The sequence below is a fragment of the Chlorocebus sabaeus genome, chromosome 18, assembly GCF_047675955.1.
Source record: "Chlorocebus sabaeus isolate Y175 chromosome 18, mChlSab1.0.hap1, whole genome shotgun sequence".
Lineage (NCBI taxonomy): Eukaryota > Metazoa > Chordata > Mammalia > Primates > Cercopithecidae > Chlorocebus > Chlorocebus sabaeus.
This window is the reverse complement of record NC_132921.1, coordinates 68575679-68593898: the sequence shown is the minus strand read 5'-3', so window position 1 is coordinate 68593898 and position 18220 is coordinate 68575679. Positions and strand designations below refer to the sequence as shown.

The 18220-nt window shown below is 41.2% G+C and overlaps 1 protein-coding gene across 2 annotated transcripts in view; it reads left to right on the top strand.

The window, feature by feature from the left end:
* The window catches only part of LAMA1 (laminin subunit alpha 1), a 166206-nt gene that overhangs the window by 52708 nt on the left and 95278 nt on the right, over positions 1-18220 (top strand). The window contains exons 4-7 of one of the 2 annotated variants that reach the window (XM_007974613.3): positions 11036-11278; positions 12745-12924; positions 15604-15693; positions 17148-17265. In XM_007974613.3, coding sequence (XP_007972804.3) covers positions 11036-11278; positions 12745-12924; positions 15604-15693; positions 17148-17265 — 631 coding nt within the window. Of the gene's footprint in view, positions 1-11035; positions 11279-12744; positions 12925-15603; positions 15694-17147; positions 17266-18220 lie in introns of those variants that run through there. The other variant, XM_007974614.3, reaches the window with a different exon arrangement.

Sequence of the window (18220 nt, the reverse complement as noted above, 5' to 3'; positions counted from 1 at the left end):
GTGTTCCTTTGCTCACCCCTCCCCCACCTGTCCTCAAGGGAGGAGCAGTCATTGTCCTCACTCGGGGACAGCTGACTCTCTCCCCCAGGGCATGTGTGCGCTCTTCTTTTCCTGTGCAGGCTGTTCTCCGATGCACAGGTTCTGGCCCACAGGACAGAGCTTCCAGGGTGGATCCACAAGCACCCGCTCAGGCTGTGACGCAGGAGGGAGTGTGTTGAGCAGGCCTCTGCTGCGCCCATCTACACCACATCCTCCAGTTTGCTTTTTCCTGGAATATTGCAAACTGCTTTTTCCAATCTTCATGACAGATTTGTGAGCCTACTTCCACAGCCAGAAGAGGAAGGAAGGGATGCCATTCATTGCCACCACCGTCCCAACATGAACAAGTGGGGAACTGCGTTTTGGAGAAAAGCCTAGTGTGATTTCAAAGGCGAAGATACTCCTAGGTGAAAACTCAATAGTTCCGGCCAAGGGAATGGTTAGGAGTTGGGGAATAGAAAAGGTGCTTTTTGGATTTCTCAGGTTCTGAGAATGGCCTATAACTGCATTTCACAAGTGGGTTTATATCATTCTAGGGGCACTTGGCTGTCACGTGGATCTTACAAGGTAGGGAAAATAAATGAAGATCCCCACAAAGAGCATTTGGTGACATGTCTGGCTGTGGTTTTGAGGTAGTTCCAGCTAATTTTCCACAAATTTAGTAAAATCGCCAAGAACACTTGTTCAGCTTGAGCAATAGGAACAATTATAGGGAGAAATACATCAGGACTAGGAATGGAAACCAACCTCTTACTTGTCTGTTCTGTTTCTTAGATAAAGCGGTTCAGCACCTTTTGCGGGGGATGAGGGACAGGGTCTTGCTCTGTCACCCAGGCTGGAGTGCAGCGGCACCATCACGGCTCACTGCAGCCTCGACTCCCCAGTCTCAAGTGATCCTCCCACTTCAGCCTCTCCATGACTAGGACTATAGGCGTGCGCCACCATGCCTGGATAATTTTTTTTTTTTTTTTTGTAGTTTTTGCAGAGACGAGGTTTTGCCGTGTTGCCCAGGCTGGTCTCAAATTCCTGGGCTCAAGCAGTCTGCCCACCTTGGCCTCCCAAAGTGCTGGGACTACAGGCGTGAGCCACCACCCCCAGCCTGCACGCTTTTTAAAACAACAATTCTATTAGTCACCCTCAAATGGAAATGGTGGCACCTGGACCGTGGGTCAGCTTGCGGGTGGGTTCCTTCTGAAATCGCTTTTCTAACTGATAGAAGACAAAACTGCTTCTGATGGGTGTTTGAAGTATTCCTTTCCTATCTCCAGATTACTATCATGGGTTACTATTTACGTTTTAAATGGCCTCGTATCTCTGTGCCCTCTATTTGTCAGCATTCGTCTTTCTTTCTTTGACTTTTCTTTAACGTCCACTTTAAGTATCTCAGCATAGTTCTGAAGGGAGCATTCCTAGATTGTCCTGTCCGAGACATGAATTTTAAGAATTTTAAAGAAAGAAATCTGCTTGATCTAAATTTATCATTATTGGCAGCCTGTCCCTCCTCCCCTAATCAAAACAAAAAGCCAAAAGAAAATGAGGAAAAAAGAGAAAAGTTACTGGACAAGGACATGTTTTGTTTTGTTTTAATTTTGGGACATGTTTATTTTGCACATCTAATGGCAGCACCAAATTTAAAGAGAAACAAATCACGTTTTATTCAAAAATGTTCTTCTCATTTATGTAGCTGGGTTTTTTTGGTCTGTTAATTGAGTATACTGCTCCTAAAATGGGGAGATAACAGTTAAAACTGCCAACTGAAACATAATATAAATGACATTTCAAGCAATTGCTCTGAGAACTATATTTAAAATGTGTATCCAGGCATCCTTCCTTCCCTCTCAGCTCCCTAGCATCTCTGTTTTTCCTAGTTTTTGTTTCCACTTCACGTGCTGAATCGATTGACTGAAGTGCTTTGGTGATTGACACACTATAAAACTGGAAGTGAGCCATGTCTGTGTTAGTAATTAGGCTCCTATTAAATAACTGCTTCTTTATTCATGAGTAGTAAGTATTAATTCAAATGGTCATTTTACATTTCATTCTCTAATAATTTCATGAGACATAAAGCTTAGCAGAAAATCGCCACTTTCACAGGGATAATTGAGCAATATTATTTATCAAACGCACTTAACTGTTAATCTAAATCTCTTTTGTCTGGGAAAAGTTCATTTCCTTCATGCAAGAGAGAAAACATGCCTTCATTCACTGTTCAGTTACCACCATGGAGGCAGGTAGGTTCTTCTATGGAGAATTTTCAGAGGGGAGTCGTGTCTGGTATTGAGCCCTGGAGATTCCCTGAGAGCCTGCGGAGAACAGCTGCACTTTCTGTGGAGAGGAGAGGCTTCCCTTCTCTCTGTATATGGGAAGTTGACCTCTGATGCTGGAAAATTCGGTTATCTGTATTTTTTAGACATCTGTGCCTGAGATGGACTTTATATATTTAAGTTAAGATTGAGGCCCACATGAACATTCCTGTCTGGATTCCTTTTTAGAAAGTGGCGTTTGATGTGTGCCTACTTTATTTATGTGACACTGTTTATGTGCATTCCAGTGATCATTAACAAAGGCTACTTGGTGGAAAATCGTGATGAAAGTGGATTTAAAAGTGGCTGTATCAGCTGCAGGTTTAGCAAGACTACATTGACTCTGAGTCTAGTGAGAACCCCTGCATCATCAGTTTGTGTTCAGCCAACCTTAAATCCAGAGAAAAGGCAGTTTAGTCAACCATGCAAAAAAAGGGCAAAAGAAATATTGTGGATTTTATTGGGGCAAGGGTTTAATATTCTATATACCGGCCAGGCACAGTGGCTCACGCCTGTAATCCTAGCACTTTAGGAGGCCGAGGCGGGTGGATCACCTGGGGTCAGGAGTTCAAGACCATCCTGGCCAACATGATGAAACCCCGCCTCTACTAAAACTACAAACATTAGCTGGGCATGGTGGTGTGCACCAGTAATCCCAGCTACTCAGGAGGCTGAGGCAGGAGAATCGCTTGAACCCAGGAGGCAGAGGTTGCAGTGAGCCAAGATTGCACCACTGCATTCCAGCCTGGGCGACAAGAGAGAAATTTCGTCTCAAAAAGAAAAAAAAAGTTCTACATACTAACAGAAAATCCTTCAGTTTTCCTACATTATGTGTAAGACCAATTTGTCAACACATGATTGGTGAATTGGGCCTGTATCAATCAGCTTGGACTGCTGTAACAAGTAGCACCGACTGGGCAGCTCAAGCAAGAGACACTGACGTCCTCACAGTTCTGGAGGCTGAAGTGTAAGGTAAAGGTGTCAGCAGAGTCGGTTTCTTCTGGCTCATTGTGGCTTCTCCTCCCTGAGCCCTCACAGGGTCTTCCCTCTGTACTGTCCATGTCCTAATCTGCTTTTCTTACGACACCAAAAATATTGAAATAGGGCCCACTGCAATGACCTCATTTAACTTAATCACCTCTTTAAAGACCCTGTCACCAGATACAGCCATGTTCTCAGCTACTGGAAGTTAGAACTTCAGTGTATGCATTTTGGGGGAAACAGTTCAGCCCAAAATGGGGCAAAATGAAGACAAATTGTATTTACAGTCTTCATAGCACCTCTTCCTCTTTATCAGACTCACCACTCTCAGGACCCCTAGTTTGTGTCCTGGTCTCCAGTTTGGGGACCTTGAGGGCTATTGAGAGATTGTGGGAACAATGGCCAACATCCTAAGGAAGGCTTTGATCAAGATAAAAGTTAACTAACTCCTCCCTTGAAAGTTCATCCTGAAGTTTTTCACTATGATTGTTTTTCCATTTGGTATCATTTTCTAACATACGACTAAGCTCTCAGAATAAAAGCTGGCAAAAGGTTAATAAAATACTGGCACATGGTGTTGAAATAATTATGGGCTGGGTGCGGTGGTTCACATCTGTAATCACGGCACTTTGGGAGGCCAAGGTGGGTGGATCACTTTAGCCCAAGAGTTCAAGACCAGCCTGGGCAACGTAGTGAGATCCCATGACTACGAAGAAAATTTTAAAAAATCAGCCAGGCATCATGTGGTTTGTCTGCGGTTCCAGTGATTCGGCAGACTGAGGTGGGAGAATCTCTTGAGCCCAGGAGGTCAAGGCTATAGTGAGCTGTGACCATGCTACTGCACTCCAGCCTGGGTGATAGAGTAAGATCTTATATCAAAAAAAAAAAAAAAAAAGAAACAGAGAGAGAGAGAGAGAAGGAAAGAGAGAAAGAGAAAGAGAAAGAGAAAGAGAAGGAAGGGAGGAAGGAAGGAAGGAAGGAAGGAAGGAAGGAAGGAAGGAAGGAAGGAAGGAAGGAAAAGGAAGGAAGGAAGGAAAGAAGGAAGGAAAGAAAGGAATGACAGTGGTGAAAGTAAAAGGGTGGAAAAACTGGATTAGGACTTACCAGTTGTCTCAGCCTGGGGTTTCTTTCCTTTTCTTTGCAATATCTAGAAGTAGCGTGGCATAGTGCTTAAGAGTACAAACTGCCTGGGTTCAAGCCCTGCTGTATACAGTTCAGCACCTGTAAGATACTGGGAAGATTACCTAACCTTTCTGTGCCCCAATTTCCTCATCTGTAATGGGGGGAAATGACAGTACTTACTTCGTAAGAAGAATGTAGTTGTAAGAATTCAAAGAGTTGTTGAGGCATGGTACCTCACGTCTTTAATCCCAGCACTTTGAGAGGCATGGATCATTTGAGGTCAGGAGTTTCAGACCAGCCTGGCCAACGTGGTAAAACCCCATCTCTACTAAAAATACAAAAATTAGCTGGACGTGGTGGCGTGCACCTGTAATCCCAGCTACTTCGGAGGCTGAGGCAGGAGAACCACTTGAACCCAGGAGTCGGAGGTTGCAGTGAGCCGAGATCATGCCGCTGTACTCCAGTCTGGGCGACAGGGTGAGACACTGTCTCAAAAAAAAAAAAAAAAATTCAAAGCTTTAATAGTTCTAATGAAGCACGCGGCGTTGGCACTGGCCACAGAAAGTGCTTCGTGGCATTAGAAGTAATTAATTTCTGTTTCTTGCACACTCTCCATCCTCTTCCCCGACTCAGCAGAGTATCTGGAAAAGCTGCCACTGTACTTAACACATGAACCTGGTCTCCAGGTGAATGTAGGAATCTTTTTGTTTGTTTGTTTCTTGGCATTACAAAAACGAAAGTTCAGTGACCCTATGTGTGTGTGAACATTTGGGGGCAGGCAGTACGCAGGGTGGCTGAAGGGCTCTGGAGTTGACACCACCTGGTTTCTTTGGGGACCTGCAACTTAGTAGTTTGTTCCTTAACCTCTCTTTTCTTCAGTTTCCAAGTGTGTAAAATGGGCACAAAAACAATAATGGGGTTGTTTGGGATTAAATGTGATGATACATGTGTAAAGCTCTTAACATGCACGTGGTAAACTTGTTAGTTCTTTCCATTTTCAAATGTGAAACTGGAAGACAGAAAGCAATTCTGTTTCAGATGTCTTTGTAAATGACCTTGCCTTCTCTCCCTCCCAAATGGGCTGCCTGATCATCCTGGCTCAGGTGGCGCCTCTGCTTTGTGAGGTCGAGTTTCACATGTGCAGCAGTAATGAATGATCACAACCCACATATTCATAGAGTTCAACTTTTATGATGCAAACATTTACAAAAAAATTGGACAGTGTTGAGTAGCTATGAGAATGTTCTCCCTTGTCCTCCTTGTCAAAGCCCCTGAACACATTATTTCACTTTTTTTTTTTTGAGACAGAGTCTTACTCTGTTGCCCAGGCTGGAGTGCAGTGGCGCAAGCTTCTACTCACTGCAAGCTTCCACTCACTGCAAGCTTCCACTCACTGCAAGCTTCCACTCAACTGCAAGTTCCACTCACTGCAAGCTCCGCCTCCCGGGTTCACGCCATTCTCCTGCCTCAGCCTCCCGAGTAGCTGGGAGTACTGGCACCTGCCACCACACCCAGCTAATTTTTTGTATTTTTAGTAGAGACGGGACTTCACCGTGTTAGCTAGGATGGTCTCGATCTCCTGACCTCATGATCCACCCGCCTCGGCCTCCCAAAGTGCTGGGATTACAGGTGCGAGCCACCGCACCCGGCCCTTATTTCACTTCTAATGTGCTTTAGAAACGGCAGTTGTCTTCGAAAGGAAAGCAGCACAAGCGCAGAGATAGCCAAAACATCCGACTCCCTGAAATCACCCGCACACTGAAGTCCACTGGAGAATGTTTCTGGCATGTGGAAAGAGTTACTATAATGAGATAGAATTATTAGTCCATATTGATTCTATGGAATTCCAGAATCAGGGAAAAGAAGAGCAAAGAAATAAAACCCAAGAAAACCCAGGCAATAAGACTCGGTAAATTAACAACTCCCTTCCCAAGACATACACATATAGGTGTATGTGTGTGTACGTGGGTAAATTTTTTTTTTTTTTGAGATGGAGTCTCACTTTGTCACCCAGGCTGGGAGTGCAGTGGTGCGATCTTGGCTCACTGCACCCTCTGCCTCCCAGGTTCAAGCAATTCTCTGGCCTTGGCCTCCCAAGTAGCGGGGATTACAGGCATGCATCACTACACCCAGCTAATATTTGTATTTTTTTAGTAGAGATGGGGTTTCACCATGTTGGCCAGGCTGGTCTTGAACTCCTGACCTCGATTGATCTGCCCACCTCAGCCTCCCAAAGTGCTGAGATTACAGACGTGAGCCACTGCACCTGGCCTAAATTTTTATATATACATATATATATTTACACACACACACACACAGCTGACCCTTGAATAACTTGAGGGTTGGGGGTGCCACCTCCCAATGCAGTCAAAAGATCCATGAATAACATTTGACTTCCCTAAAATACTTAACTACTAATAGCCTACTATTGACTTGAAGCCTTGCTGATAACATAAACAGTTCCACATATTTTATGTGTTGTATGTATTGTATTATGTATTATGTATATATTTGTGTATTGTATGTTTATGGCATATTCTTACAATAAAGTAAACTAGAGAAAAGAAGTTGTTATTAAAATTGTAAGAAAGAGACAAAATATTATATTTACTATTATTATTATTAAGTGGACATGGATCCATCAAGGTCCTCATCCCTGTCATCTTCACATTGAGTAGGATGAGGAGGAGGGGGAAGAGGGGTTGGTTTTGCTGTCTCAGGGGTGGCAGAAGCACACAAAAAAGTTCGTTTATAAGTGGACCTATGTAGTTTAAACCCGTGTTGTTCAAGGGTCAACTGTACACACGCATGTTTAGAGGTACATTTACACACATGTATTGCATATCTATTTTACAAATTAAAAGTGCTGGAGTTTGGTTTTTTAAAAAAATCACCTGTATCCATCTGGGTTAAAGGAAGTCTGGAGTCAGTAGTTCACATGGAGAAAGGCTTATTTTGGTTATTGTTGCTTGCTACCGCGACCTGAGTTAGTAATCTAAGTTTACTCTCAGAAAAGTGAGTGCTTGCTAAGGCTGAATAACTAAAACAGGGGTGTGATATTTTCACTACGTTCTTCACAATTCAGAAAACATTTAGAGTTCTCTATTCAATTCCTGGGAGCTGCATTGTAAAATAAGGTTATGTCCAGAGCCTTATGACAAGGCAAGGATGTCTTGTTAAATGATGAATGTTTTCAGGAAACCAGAATATTAAGGATAAAAATGAGAGATTTTGGAGGTGATATATGATAGCTATGTTCAGATACTTGAAGGACAGTTACATGAAAGTGGAATCCAAGATCTTTTCTGCAGCTCCAGCCTGTAGAATATTATGGGGGAGCTTGAATCAATGTAAAAAAAGATTCTCTGGCCAGGCACAGTGGCTCAAGGCTATAATCCTAGCACTTTGGGAGGTCGAGGTGGGCAGACCACTTGAGCCCAGGTGTTTGAGACCAGCCTGGGCAATGTAGCAAGACCCTGTCCCACAAAAAAATACAAAAATTAGCCAGGTGTGGTGGTGCATGCCACTCTGGAGGCTGAAGTGGGAGGATCACTTGAGCCCAGGAGGTTGGGACTGCAGTGAGCTGATATCGTGCCACTGCACTCCAGCAGCCTGGGCAGCAGAGTCAGACTTTGTCTCAAAAAAAAAAAAAAAAACAAGAAAAATCCTCTAATGAGGGAGTTGTCTTAAAACAAAAGGACTGTCTTAGGAGCTAATGAATTTCCTGCCACTGGAAGTACTTGGAAAAGGCCTGGGGTTTTTGGAGAGATAATTCCTTCTCAGTGCTAGATTTTAGGCTAGATGTCTACCAGGGTCCCTTCCAAATCCAGGATTTGTCTGCCTAGTCTCCTCCTGCTAATAGTCATCTACATTCATTTTTTTCCCCAGTTTGTTTCCTCATTACTCTGACTTTTAATTTTTTTCCATTAATAGACATTTTTGGAACAGTTTTACATTTATAGAAAAATGAGCAGAAAGTACAAAGTTGCATACTCCTCACTCTCTCCCTCCCCTCCAGTTTCTCCCACTATTACCATCTTTCATTCGAATGGTGCATTTGTTATCACTGATGAGACAATATTGATGCATTATTATTGTTGAGTGCGTAGTTTACATGAGGGTTCCCTCTTGGTGTTGTACGTTCTGTGTGTTTAGACAAATGTGTAATGACATGTTTCCACCATTAAAGTATCATACAGGGTGGTTTCACTGCCCTAAACATCTCCTGTGCTCCACCTATTCATCTCCTTCCCTCCCCCTGAGACGCAGGTAGCCACTGATCTTTTTGCTGTCTTCATCGTTTTGCGTTTGTCACAGTGTCATACAGTTGGAATCATACAGTATGGAGCCTTTTCAGATTGGCTTCTTTCACTTAGTAATATGCATTTATTTATTTATTTATTTATTTATTTATTATTTTTGAGATGGAATCTTGCTCTGTCACCCAGGCTGGAGTGCAGTGGCACGATCTCAGCTCACTGCAACCTCCGCCTCCTAGGTTCAAGCGATTCTCCTGCCTCAGCCTCCCGAGTAGCTGGACTGCAGGCATGCACCACCATGCCCAGATAATTTTTTTGTATTTTTAGTAGAGACGGGGTTTCACCGTGTTAGCCAGGATGGTCTCGATCTCCTGACCTCGTGATCCATCTGCCTAGGCCTCCCAAAGTGCTAGGATTACAGATTTGAGCCTCCACGCCCAGCCTATTTATTTTCTGAAACAGAGTTTCTCTCTTGTTGCTCAGGCTGGAGTGCAATGGTTCAATCTCAACCCACTGCAACCTGTGCTTCCCAGGTTCAAGTGGTTCTCCTGCCTCAGCCTCAAAAGTAGCTGGGATTACATGCATGCGCCTCCACAGCTGGCTAATTTTTTTGTATTTAGTAGAGATGTGGTTTCACTGTGTTGGTCAGGCTGGGACTCCTGACCTCAGCTGATCTGCCTGCCACGGCCTCCCCAAGTGCTGGGATTACAGGCGTGAGCCACAGCGCCTAGCCTTTTTTCTTTCTTTTTTTTTTTTTATGGCCTCTCCAAGTGCTGGGATTACAGGCGTGAGCCACGGCACCTAGCCTTTCTTTCTTTTTTTTTTTTGAGACAGAGTCTCACTCTGTAGCCCAAGCTGGGTGCAGTGGCGCAATCTCGGCTCCCCATAACCTCTGCCTCTGGGGTTCAAGTGATTCTCATGACTCAGCCTCCTGAGTAGCAGGGACTACAGGCACGTGCCACCACACCCACCTAATTTTTTTTGTATTTTAGTAGAGACGGGATTTTGCCTCGTTGCTCTGGGTGGTCTCAAATCCTGAGCTCAGGAGATCCACCAGCCTTGGCCTCCCAAAGTGCTGGGATTACAGGCATGAGCCACTGCACCCAGCCAGTAATGTGCATTCAAGGTTTCTTCATGTCTTTTTGTGGCTTGAGAATTCATTCTTTTTATCTTAATATTCCATGGTCTGGATGCACCATAGCTTGTGTTTCTATTTACCTGTTAGAGCACTTCTTGGTTGCTTCCAAGTTTTGGCAATGGTGGTGCAGGTTGTTGTGAGGACCTAAGTTTTCAGTTCGTTTTGGTAAATACCCAGGAGCATGACTGCTGAGTACGGTGAGCATTTTTACTACTGAGTATGGCGAGCATGTTTAGTTTTGTAAGAAACTACCAAACTATCTTCCAAAGAGGATGTGCCATTTTACATTCCCACCGGAAATGAATGAGAATTCCAGTTGCTCCACATCCTCCCCAGCGTTTGGTGTTGTCAGTGTTTTGGATTTTAGCCATTCTGGAGATGTGTAGTGGGCTGACTTTTTTCTCATATTTAGATGTGTTATCTCCAAATCACTGTAAAAATACTTTTAACACTACTGTTAATGTAACATAACACTAGTATCTTTCAGGATCCAAATAAAGACACTGGAAGCAAGAACAAGCTCTTGTGTTCATACGAATATTGTTAATAATAATAATACTACAAATTTATTTGTACTTTTTGAGTTTATTCTGAAAACAAATGCTACTAGGAGATTATTCACAAGACACATTTCTGATCAGCAGAAACCAGATAACTTTCTGGAGCAGTTATACTCCAGAGCTTCAATTTTAGCAACCAGTGTATACCAGTTCTCTCAAGAGGCACTTTTGCTTTTAAACAGCTGCTATTGATTCTATTTTGTAAAAAAATTATTGTATATATTTAAGGTATACAACTTGATTTGATATACATATACACTATGAAAGATTCATCCATCACAATCCAGATAACTAATATATTTATCACTTCACATAGTTACCCTTTTGTGTATATGATGAGCATACATAAGATCTACCCTTTTAATACATAAATTTCTAGGATACTGTCCAGTATTGTTATCATCCATTATATCTCCAGAACTTATTCATCTTGCATAACTGAAACTTTGTATGCATTGACCACCATCTCCCTATTCCCCTCTCCCCACAGCTCCTGGCAGCCACCACTCTACTGTCTGATTCTAAGTTCAACTATCTTAGACTCTACCTTTAAGTGAGATCATGCAGTAGCTCTCATTCTGTGCCTGGCTTATATCGATTCTGGACTGAGACTTTTCAGTGTCTTTGTTTCAGGTCTTTCAAGTTGCATATGTCATCATTAAAGCTGCCAATGCCCCTCGGCCCGGAAACTGGATTTTGGAGCGTTCTCTAGACGGCACCACGTTCAGCCCCTGGCAGTATTATGCAGTCAGCGACTCAGAGTGTTTGTCTCGTTACAATATAACTCCAAGACGAGGGCCACCCACCTACAGGGCTGATGATGAAGTGATCTGCACCTCCTATTATTCCAGATTGGTGCCACTTGAGCATGGAGAGGTGGGTATGGTGCCCGCTGCGGCAAGATCTGTTTCCTCATCAGAGTCTCCCTGTCTCAGATGTTAAGACAGCCATTGTCATGGCCAACATTAAAGACGCAAAATTGATCTCTGTCAATACAAAACTCTTTAACATAGCTATCTAGCTCTATTTAAAGGGGCCTTGAGTCAAGTCTGTTATGAGTAATTTCACAAACAATATAGTTGACCTTGTTGACTTCCTCTCTTCAAGGAGGCTCTCAGTCTTCACTCTGCTCTGATTTAATGACGCCCTTGGAGCCTCCTTCAGAGCATCTTCCCCACAGCACCCTGGCAAGAACGTTTGTTGAAATATTAGAGAGCTAAAATGTCCCCCAAAGTTGTAGTTCTCAGTTTTCTCAATGTTCTCCTCGGTAGGTGGTGAGCACTGGAGACTCTTGAAGTCTTGCAGCTTAGTCCCCAGCGTGTCCAGATTGTATACACTTCCTTAAAGTCAGGGTATAATGAGAAACAGCCCATTCTTTAGTAGCACCTGGCTCGAAGAGATCAAACTACAAAAACTCTCCAGTGCTCTTCACAGCGGGAACTCTGCAGTGAGCTGTGTGTTGTTTCAAGGGCAGAGATTAATTAAGGCAGCCTGTATCATTCAGGCTTTGTGGCACTTTTTCTTTGTTCTTCTCGAAGCCTATTCATAACATTTAAAATTTGCTTCAGAGAAGGTGTAGCCCCAGGACAGATGCTGAAATATTCTAACCACATGGAGAGAAACAGTCCTCTTAAAAGATTTGCAGCAATAATGCCATAATGTGATGAATGCCATAGTCTTTGTTCTTCACATTGTAGTCTGGTTCCACATCTGATCTTCGGCAAGTGAGGGTTTTCTTTTATATCAAATTTTAAAGTTTGAGACATAATTTACATTCAGGAAAGCATACAGATTTTAAGTATATAGTATATCTGAGACACTGAAATAGATAACTTCAATAAACTGAAGACACTGAGATCATGGTAATTCACAAGTAATTAGCAAATGTTAGACATACTTTTACAAGAAGCTAGTTGTTTTGTTTTGATTTTAGATAGTATCTCTTAAAGATTCTGTCCTGACATTAGACAATCAGGGCTATGTTTTTGCATGCTTAAAATTGACATTTGTGGCCAGGTGCAGTGTCTCACCCCTATAATCCCAGCATTTTGGGAGGCTGAGGCAGGCGGGTCACCTGAGGTCAGGAGCTCAAGACCAACCTGGTGAACATTGTGAAACACTGTCTCCACTAAAAATACAAAAATTAGCTGTACGTCATGGTGCACCCCTATAGTTCCAGCTACTCAGGAGGCTGAGGCAGGAGAATTGCTTGAACCTGGGAAGTGGAGGTTACAGTGAGCCAAGATCGTGCCACTGCACTCCAGCCTGGACCATACAGCGAGACTCCATATCAAAAAAAAAAAAAAATTGACATTCATCTATTTTGATGCCTTCATCTTCAGATTCATACATCACTCATCAATGGCAGACCAAGCGCTGACGATCTTTCACCCAAGTTGTTGGAATTCACTTCTGCACGATATATTCGCCTTCGCTTACAACGCATTAGAACTCTCAATGCAGATCTCATGACCCTTAGCCACCGGGAACCTAAAGACCTGGATCCTATTGTTACCAGACGTGTGAGTATGGGACGGCAGTCCTGCCACTATGAAAGATTAATTTTATTTAAGGGAACTATTATTTTTCTTCTTTCCTTTTTGGTTGTTCTTTCCCCCACGTGTTGGCCATTTTTCTTGCCAGTGGCTATATCCTTATTTCTTGTAAGATTGCTATGTTGTTACAGATGCTGCCTTTAGGTGATCGGCCAAAATCATATCCTCAGTTCCCGCACCCACCCTGTCCCCGTAGTGCCATAATGTGGTGAATGTCATGGTCTTTATTCATCACATTGTAGTCTGGTTCCACATCTGATCTTTGGCATCTGAGGATTTTCTTTCATAGCAATTTTTAAAGTTTGAGAAATAATTTACATTCAGGAAAGCATACAGATTTTAAGTATATAGTTAAGTGTATAAGACTGGTGTCACAAAAATCTTCAAATCCCTTCAATAACCCAGGAGTGGGATTACTAAGTTATAGGATAGGTGGATGTTTACCTTTTTAAGAAAATGCTAAACTTATATAAAAAGTATTTGTATCCAGCTGGGTGTTGTGGCTCACGTGTGTAATCCCAACACTTTGGGAGGCTGAAATGGGAGGGCACTGGAGCCTGGGAGTTTGGGACCAGCCTGGGCAATAGAGGGAGACCTCAACTCTATTTAAAAAATAAAAATAAAAGTAATTGTATCTGTTTTGTAGTCTGACCAGCAATGTATGAGAGTTCTGGCCGCACTACACACTCTTAGATATTTAGTGCTATCAGTCATTTTTATGCTGGCTGTTCCTCTGTGCATGTATTGGCATTTTGTGATGTTAATTTGTGTTTCTCTGATGACTGATGTTGACAATGTGCTTACTAGTATACAATCAGATTTTTTTGTCCATTTTTAAATTGGACAAAAAATAAACCTCCTTGTTACTGACTTATAATTTTATATATTTTGTGTATGAATCCTTCATCAGATTATATTGCAGACATATCTGTTCTACTTGGTGTTTGCTTATTCACTTTCCTGTGACTTTTGATGAGCAGAGGTTTTGTGATGAATCCCAATTTACCATTTTTTCTTTTATGATTAATGCTTTCTATGACCTCAAAAAATATTAGCTTATCCCAAATTTACCAAGATATCAAGGTACGCTTTCTTTTAGTAGCTTTATAGTTTTAGCTTTTACATCTATAATTCATTTCATATAAATTTTTGTATTTGATGTGAGGAAGGAGTCGGAGTTTTTTTGTTTTTTGTTTTTTTCCTATATGTATATGCAATTGTTCTAGCACCGTTTGTTGAGAATATTTTGCTTGTTTTGGGGTCCTTGTTGAAAACTATTGAACCTTATTATTGTGGGTTTATTTCTGGACTCTCTACTGTTCCATAGATCTATTGGTCTATTCTTGTGCCAATAACAAACTTTCTTGGTTACTGTAGCTTTATAGTAGGTCTTGAGAGGTCAGGTTTCTTGTATTTCCTTATAAATTTTAGAATCAGTTTGTCAATTTCCGTAAAATGAAGCCTGCTAAGATTTTCATTGGGATTCCACTGATTCTTTAGACCATTTTGGGAAGAATTTTAGAAGACATTTTAACAATGTTGAGTCATCCAATCTGTGGACCTGCTATAACTTTTCACTTATCTAAATCTTTAATTCCCCTTGGCAGAGTTTTATTATTTGAAAAGGTCTTGTTCAATAATGCTCAATAATGTTCAATAATGAAAAAAGAAGGCCGGGCGTGGTGGCTCATGCCTGTAATCCCAGCACTTTGGGAGGCTGAGGCGGGTGGATCACGAGGTCAGGAGATCAAGACTATCCTGGCTAACACGGTGAAACCCCGTCTCTACTAAAAATACAAAAATTAGCCGGGCGTGGTGGCACGTGCCTGTAATCCCAGCTACTCAGGAGGCTGAGGCAGGAGAATAGCTTGAACCCGGGAGGTGGAGGTTGCAGAGCCGAGATCACGCCATTGCACTCCAGTCTGGAAGATAGACCACTGAGATGCCTTCTCAAAAAAAAAAAAAAAAAAAGGCACACATAGTAAGACTAAACTGTTATTATTTGTAGATGACATGGTTATGTATGTAGAAAATCTACACAGTAACTCCCAGAAATAAAAAGTGAATTTAGCAATGTTGCAATATGCAAAATCAATAAACAAAAATGAATCACCTTTTTAGTCACTAGCAATGAATAATGGAAAATGAAATGTAAAAACAAGTCTATTAACACTCACATGTAAAAACATGGAGAAGTGGTGAGTGCATTTCTTCAGAGGAAAGCACTTTGTTCTGTTAATGTGATTGACATTTCTTGATTTTTGTGTGGTAGACTAACTTTGCATTCTAAGGTAACTCTTAGTTGTTCATGATCTTTTCTAGAGAGTGCTGTATTCAATTTACCAATTTTTTTAGGATTTTCAATAATGAGTTTTGAAAGAATACTGACTTGGTTTAAGATGTAGCCAAGTTGGGGAATTCTTTTAGACTTCTTTGGGTTCTGATGAACTAATTTGAGCCTAATTTATTTTAATTGAGCACAGGATTCTTTGTGCATGAAGTATAATTTTCAAATGTACATGTAATTATATTTTAGATTACCAATAAAAACTCTTAAACCACATGAGATATTTGTTGGTGTGCCAACATTTTCATTTCACTGAAATCTAGGTTTTAATTTTTGTTCATGACTTTCTTTTTCCTTAGTATTATTATTCAATAAAGGACATTTCTGTTGGAGGCATGTGTATCTGCTATGGTCATGCTAGTAGCTGTCCATGGGATGAAACTACAAAGGTGAGTTCTAGTATTTTACATTTTACTAAAACTTCAAAAAAGAAATTGTAGCTATAATATTTGCATTACTCTTTTTTATTCAAAACAAACATGAAAGGTATAAAATTATGCTGCAAAAAACAGATTTTCAGAGGTTTAACTAGTATCATTTTTAAACAATTTCATTTTGCTTTGGAGGATATGTTTCTAATTAAGTTCTTACAATGATTTTTTTATGTGATAAAATATCCCTAACATAAAATTAACCATTTGAAAGTGTACAATTCAGGGGCCTTATTAATTTTGAAGTCCTTCTGTCTATAAGAAAGTCAAACAAAAAACATGTGCAATTATAAATTATGTTTACATTTTTTTAAAGAAGGGTTTTCTCTTCCTATTTTCTCCCCTTCCATTTTGTTGGTACTAAATCAAGATTTAAAAGGGGCATGGTGGCTCACACCTGTAATGCCAGCACTTTGGGAGGCAGAGGCGGGTGGGATCACTTGAGGTTAGGAATTTGAGACCGGTCTGGCCAACATGGAAAAACCCCATCTTTACTGAAAATACAAAAATTAGTGGGTCATGGTGGTGTGCACCTATAGTCCCAGCTACTCAACAGGTTGAGGCAGGAGAATCGCTTGAACTCGGGAGGCGGAGGTTGCAGTGAGCTGAGATCATGCTGCTGCACTCCAGCCTGGGTGACAGAGCGAGACTCTGTCTCAATAAAAAAAATTAGAAAAAGATTTAAAAGTTTTCCTGTTTTAGCATTACATTAAATGAATGATATGACATCTTCTCCTTTTATTTTTTAAAAATGTTATTTATTTATTATTTATTTATTTATTTTGAGACAGAGTTTCGCTCTTGTTGTCCATGCTGGAGTGCAGTGGCACAGTCTTGGCTCACTTCAACCTCCACCTCCCAGGTTCAAGGGATTCTCTTGCCTTAGCCTCCTGAGTAGCTGGGATTACAGGCACGTGCCACCATCCCCAGCTAATTTTTTGTATTTTTTAATAGAGATGGGGTTTCACCATGTTGGCCAGGCTGGTCCTGACATCTTCCCTTTTAAAACACTTATGTGAAGTTCCTTCTTACTTTCTTCTAATCTTTGTAATTCTTTACCTTTTGAATAGGACTATTCTATTATCGATGCCGAAAAATATATAGATGAACACTAAGAAAATTATTAACAGGAGCTTCTAAACCCTTAATGTCCATGCATCTTTTTTAAAAAAGTTTTTATTAGCTAAGTCGTATTCTGGTTTTGCTTTCTTCCTCTTTACTTCTGTTTGTAACCAGGTTATTTGTATATATTGGCATCTAAAAATTAAATGCCAGCTTACTTTGATGATATTCATATATCGTCTGTTGTGAGGTCTTGCCACATATTTGACAGATAGGTTCTTTTTGTCATGAAATTAAGAAAAATAAGCAGATACATTTTCTGATCCAGTTTTGGCTTCCTTATTGTATAGAAACTGCAGTGTCAATGTGAGCATAATACTTGCGGGGAGAGCTGTAACAGGTGCTGTCCTGGGTACCATCAGCGGCCCTGGAGGCCTGGAACTGTGTCCTCTGGCAATACATGTGAAGGTCAGTATACTTAGAATCTGACGGTCAGTGCACTTTTCCTCTTACTACGTCTAAGTTTATGGTGTCTTAACAACTTTTATAGTTAAGAAGTAACTTGTTTTCTTAGAAATTTAAGTAGTTGCCAAAGCTGCAGAGTATCTTAAAATTTTTACTATTGTGGCCTAAATGTATTTTATGGGTTTGCTGTTTTATCTACAAGTCCCCCTTCCCATATAGTTTATTATTCTGTATTAATTTTATTTTAGTTTAGTTTTTTTTTTTTTTTTTTTTTTACCATGGGATCTGCCAGGTTGTATATTCCGTATTGATTTGGATTTAAGTTTTAAATAGGCAATATATTCACAAGAGTCCTACATCTAACAGTATGTAAAAGTATGTAGTAAAAAGCATGATTTCCACTTCATCTCCTTCCTTTGCACTTTTTATTATTTTCTAGTATGTCCTTCCTAAAATTGTTATGCTTATAAAGCATACGTTAACATATCCCTCTAGCCAATACAGTTCTTACGCAGAAGACAATGTACTCTGCGTGCCATTGTATACATTGCTTTTTTTGTTTGTTTGTTTTTTTGGAGACAGAGTCTTGCTTGCTGTGTCGCCCAGGCTGGAGTGTAGTGGCGCGATCTCAGCTCACTGCAACCTCCGCCTCCCGGGTTCATGCTTCATGCCATTCTCCCGCCTCAGCCTCCTGAGTAGCTGGGACTACAGGCACCTGCCACCACTGACTAAATTTTTGGATTTTTAGTAGAGATGGATTTCACTGTGTTAGCCAGGATGGTCTCCATCTCCTGACCTTGTGATCTGCCCACCTCGGCCTCCCACAGTGCTGGGATTACAGGCGTGAGCCACGGCGCACAGCCCACATCACTTTTTATATTCAACAATGTATCGTGAAATTCTTTCCATATTAGCAATTAGAAATGCTGTTTTTAAAAACAGTTGCACAGAATTTCGT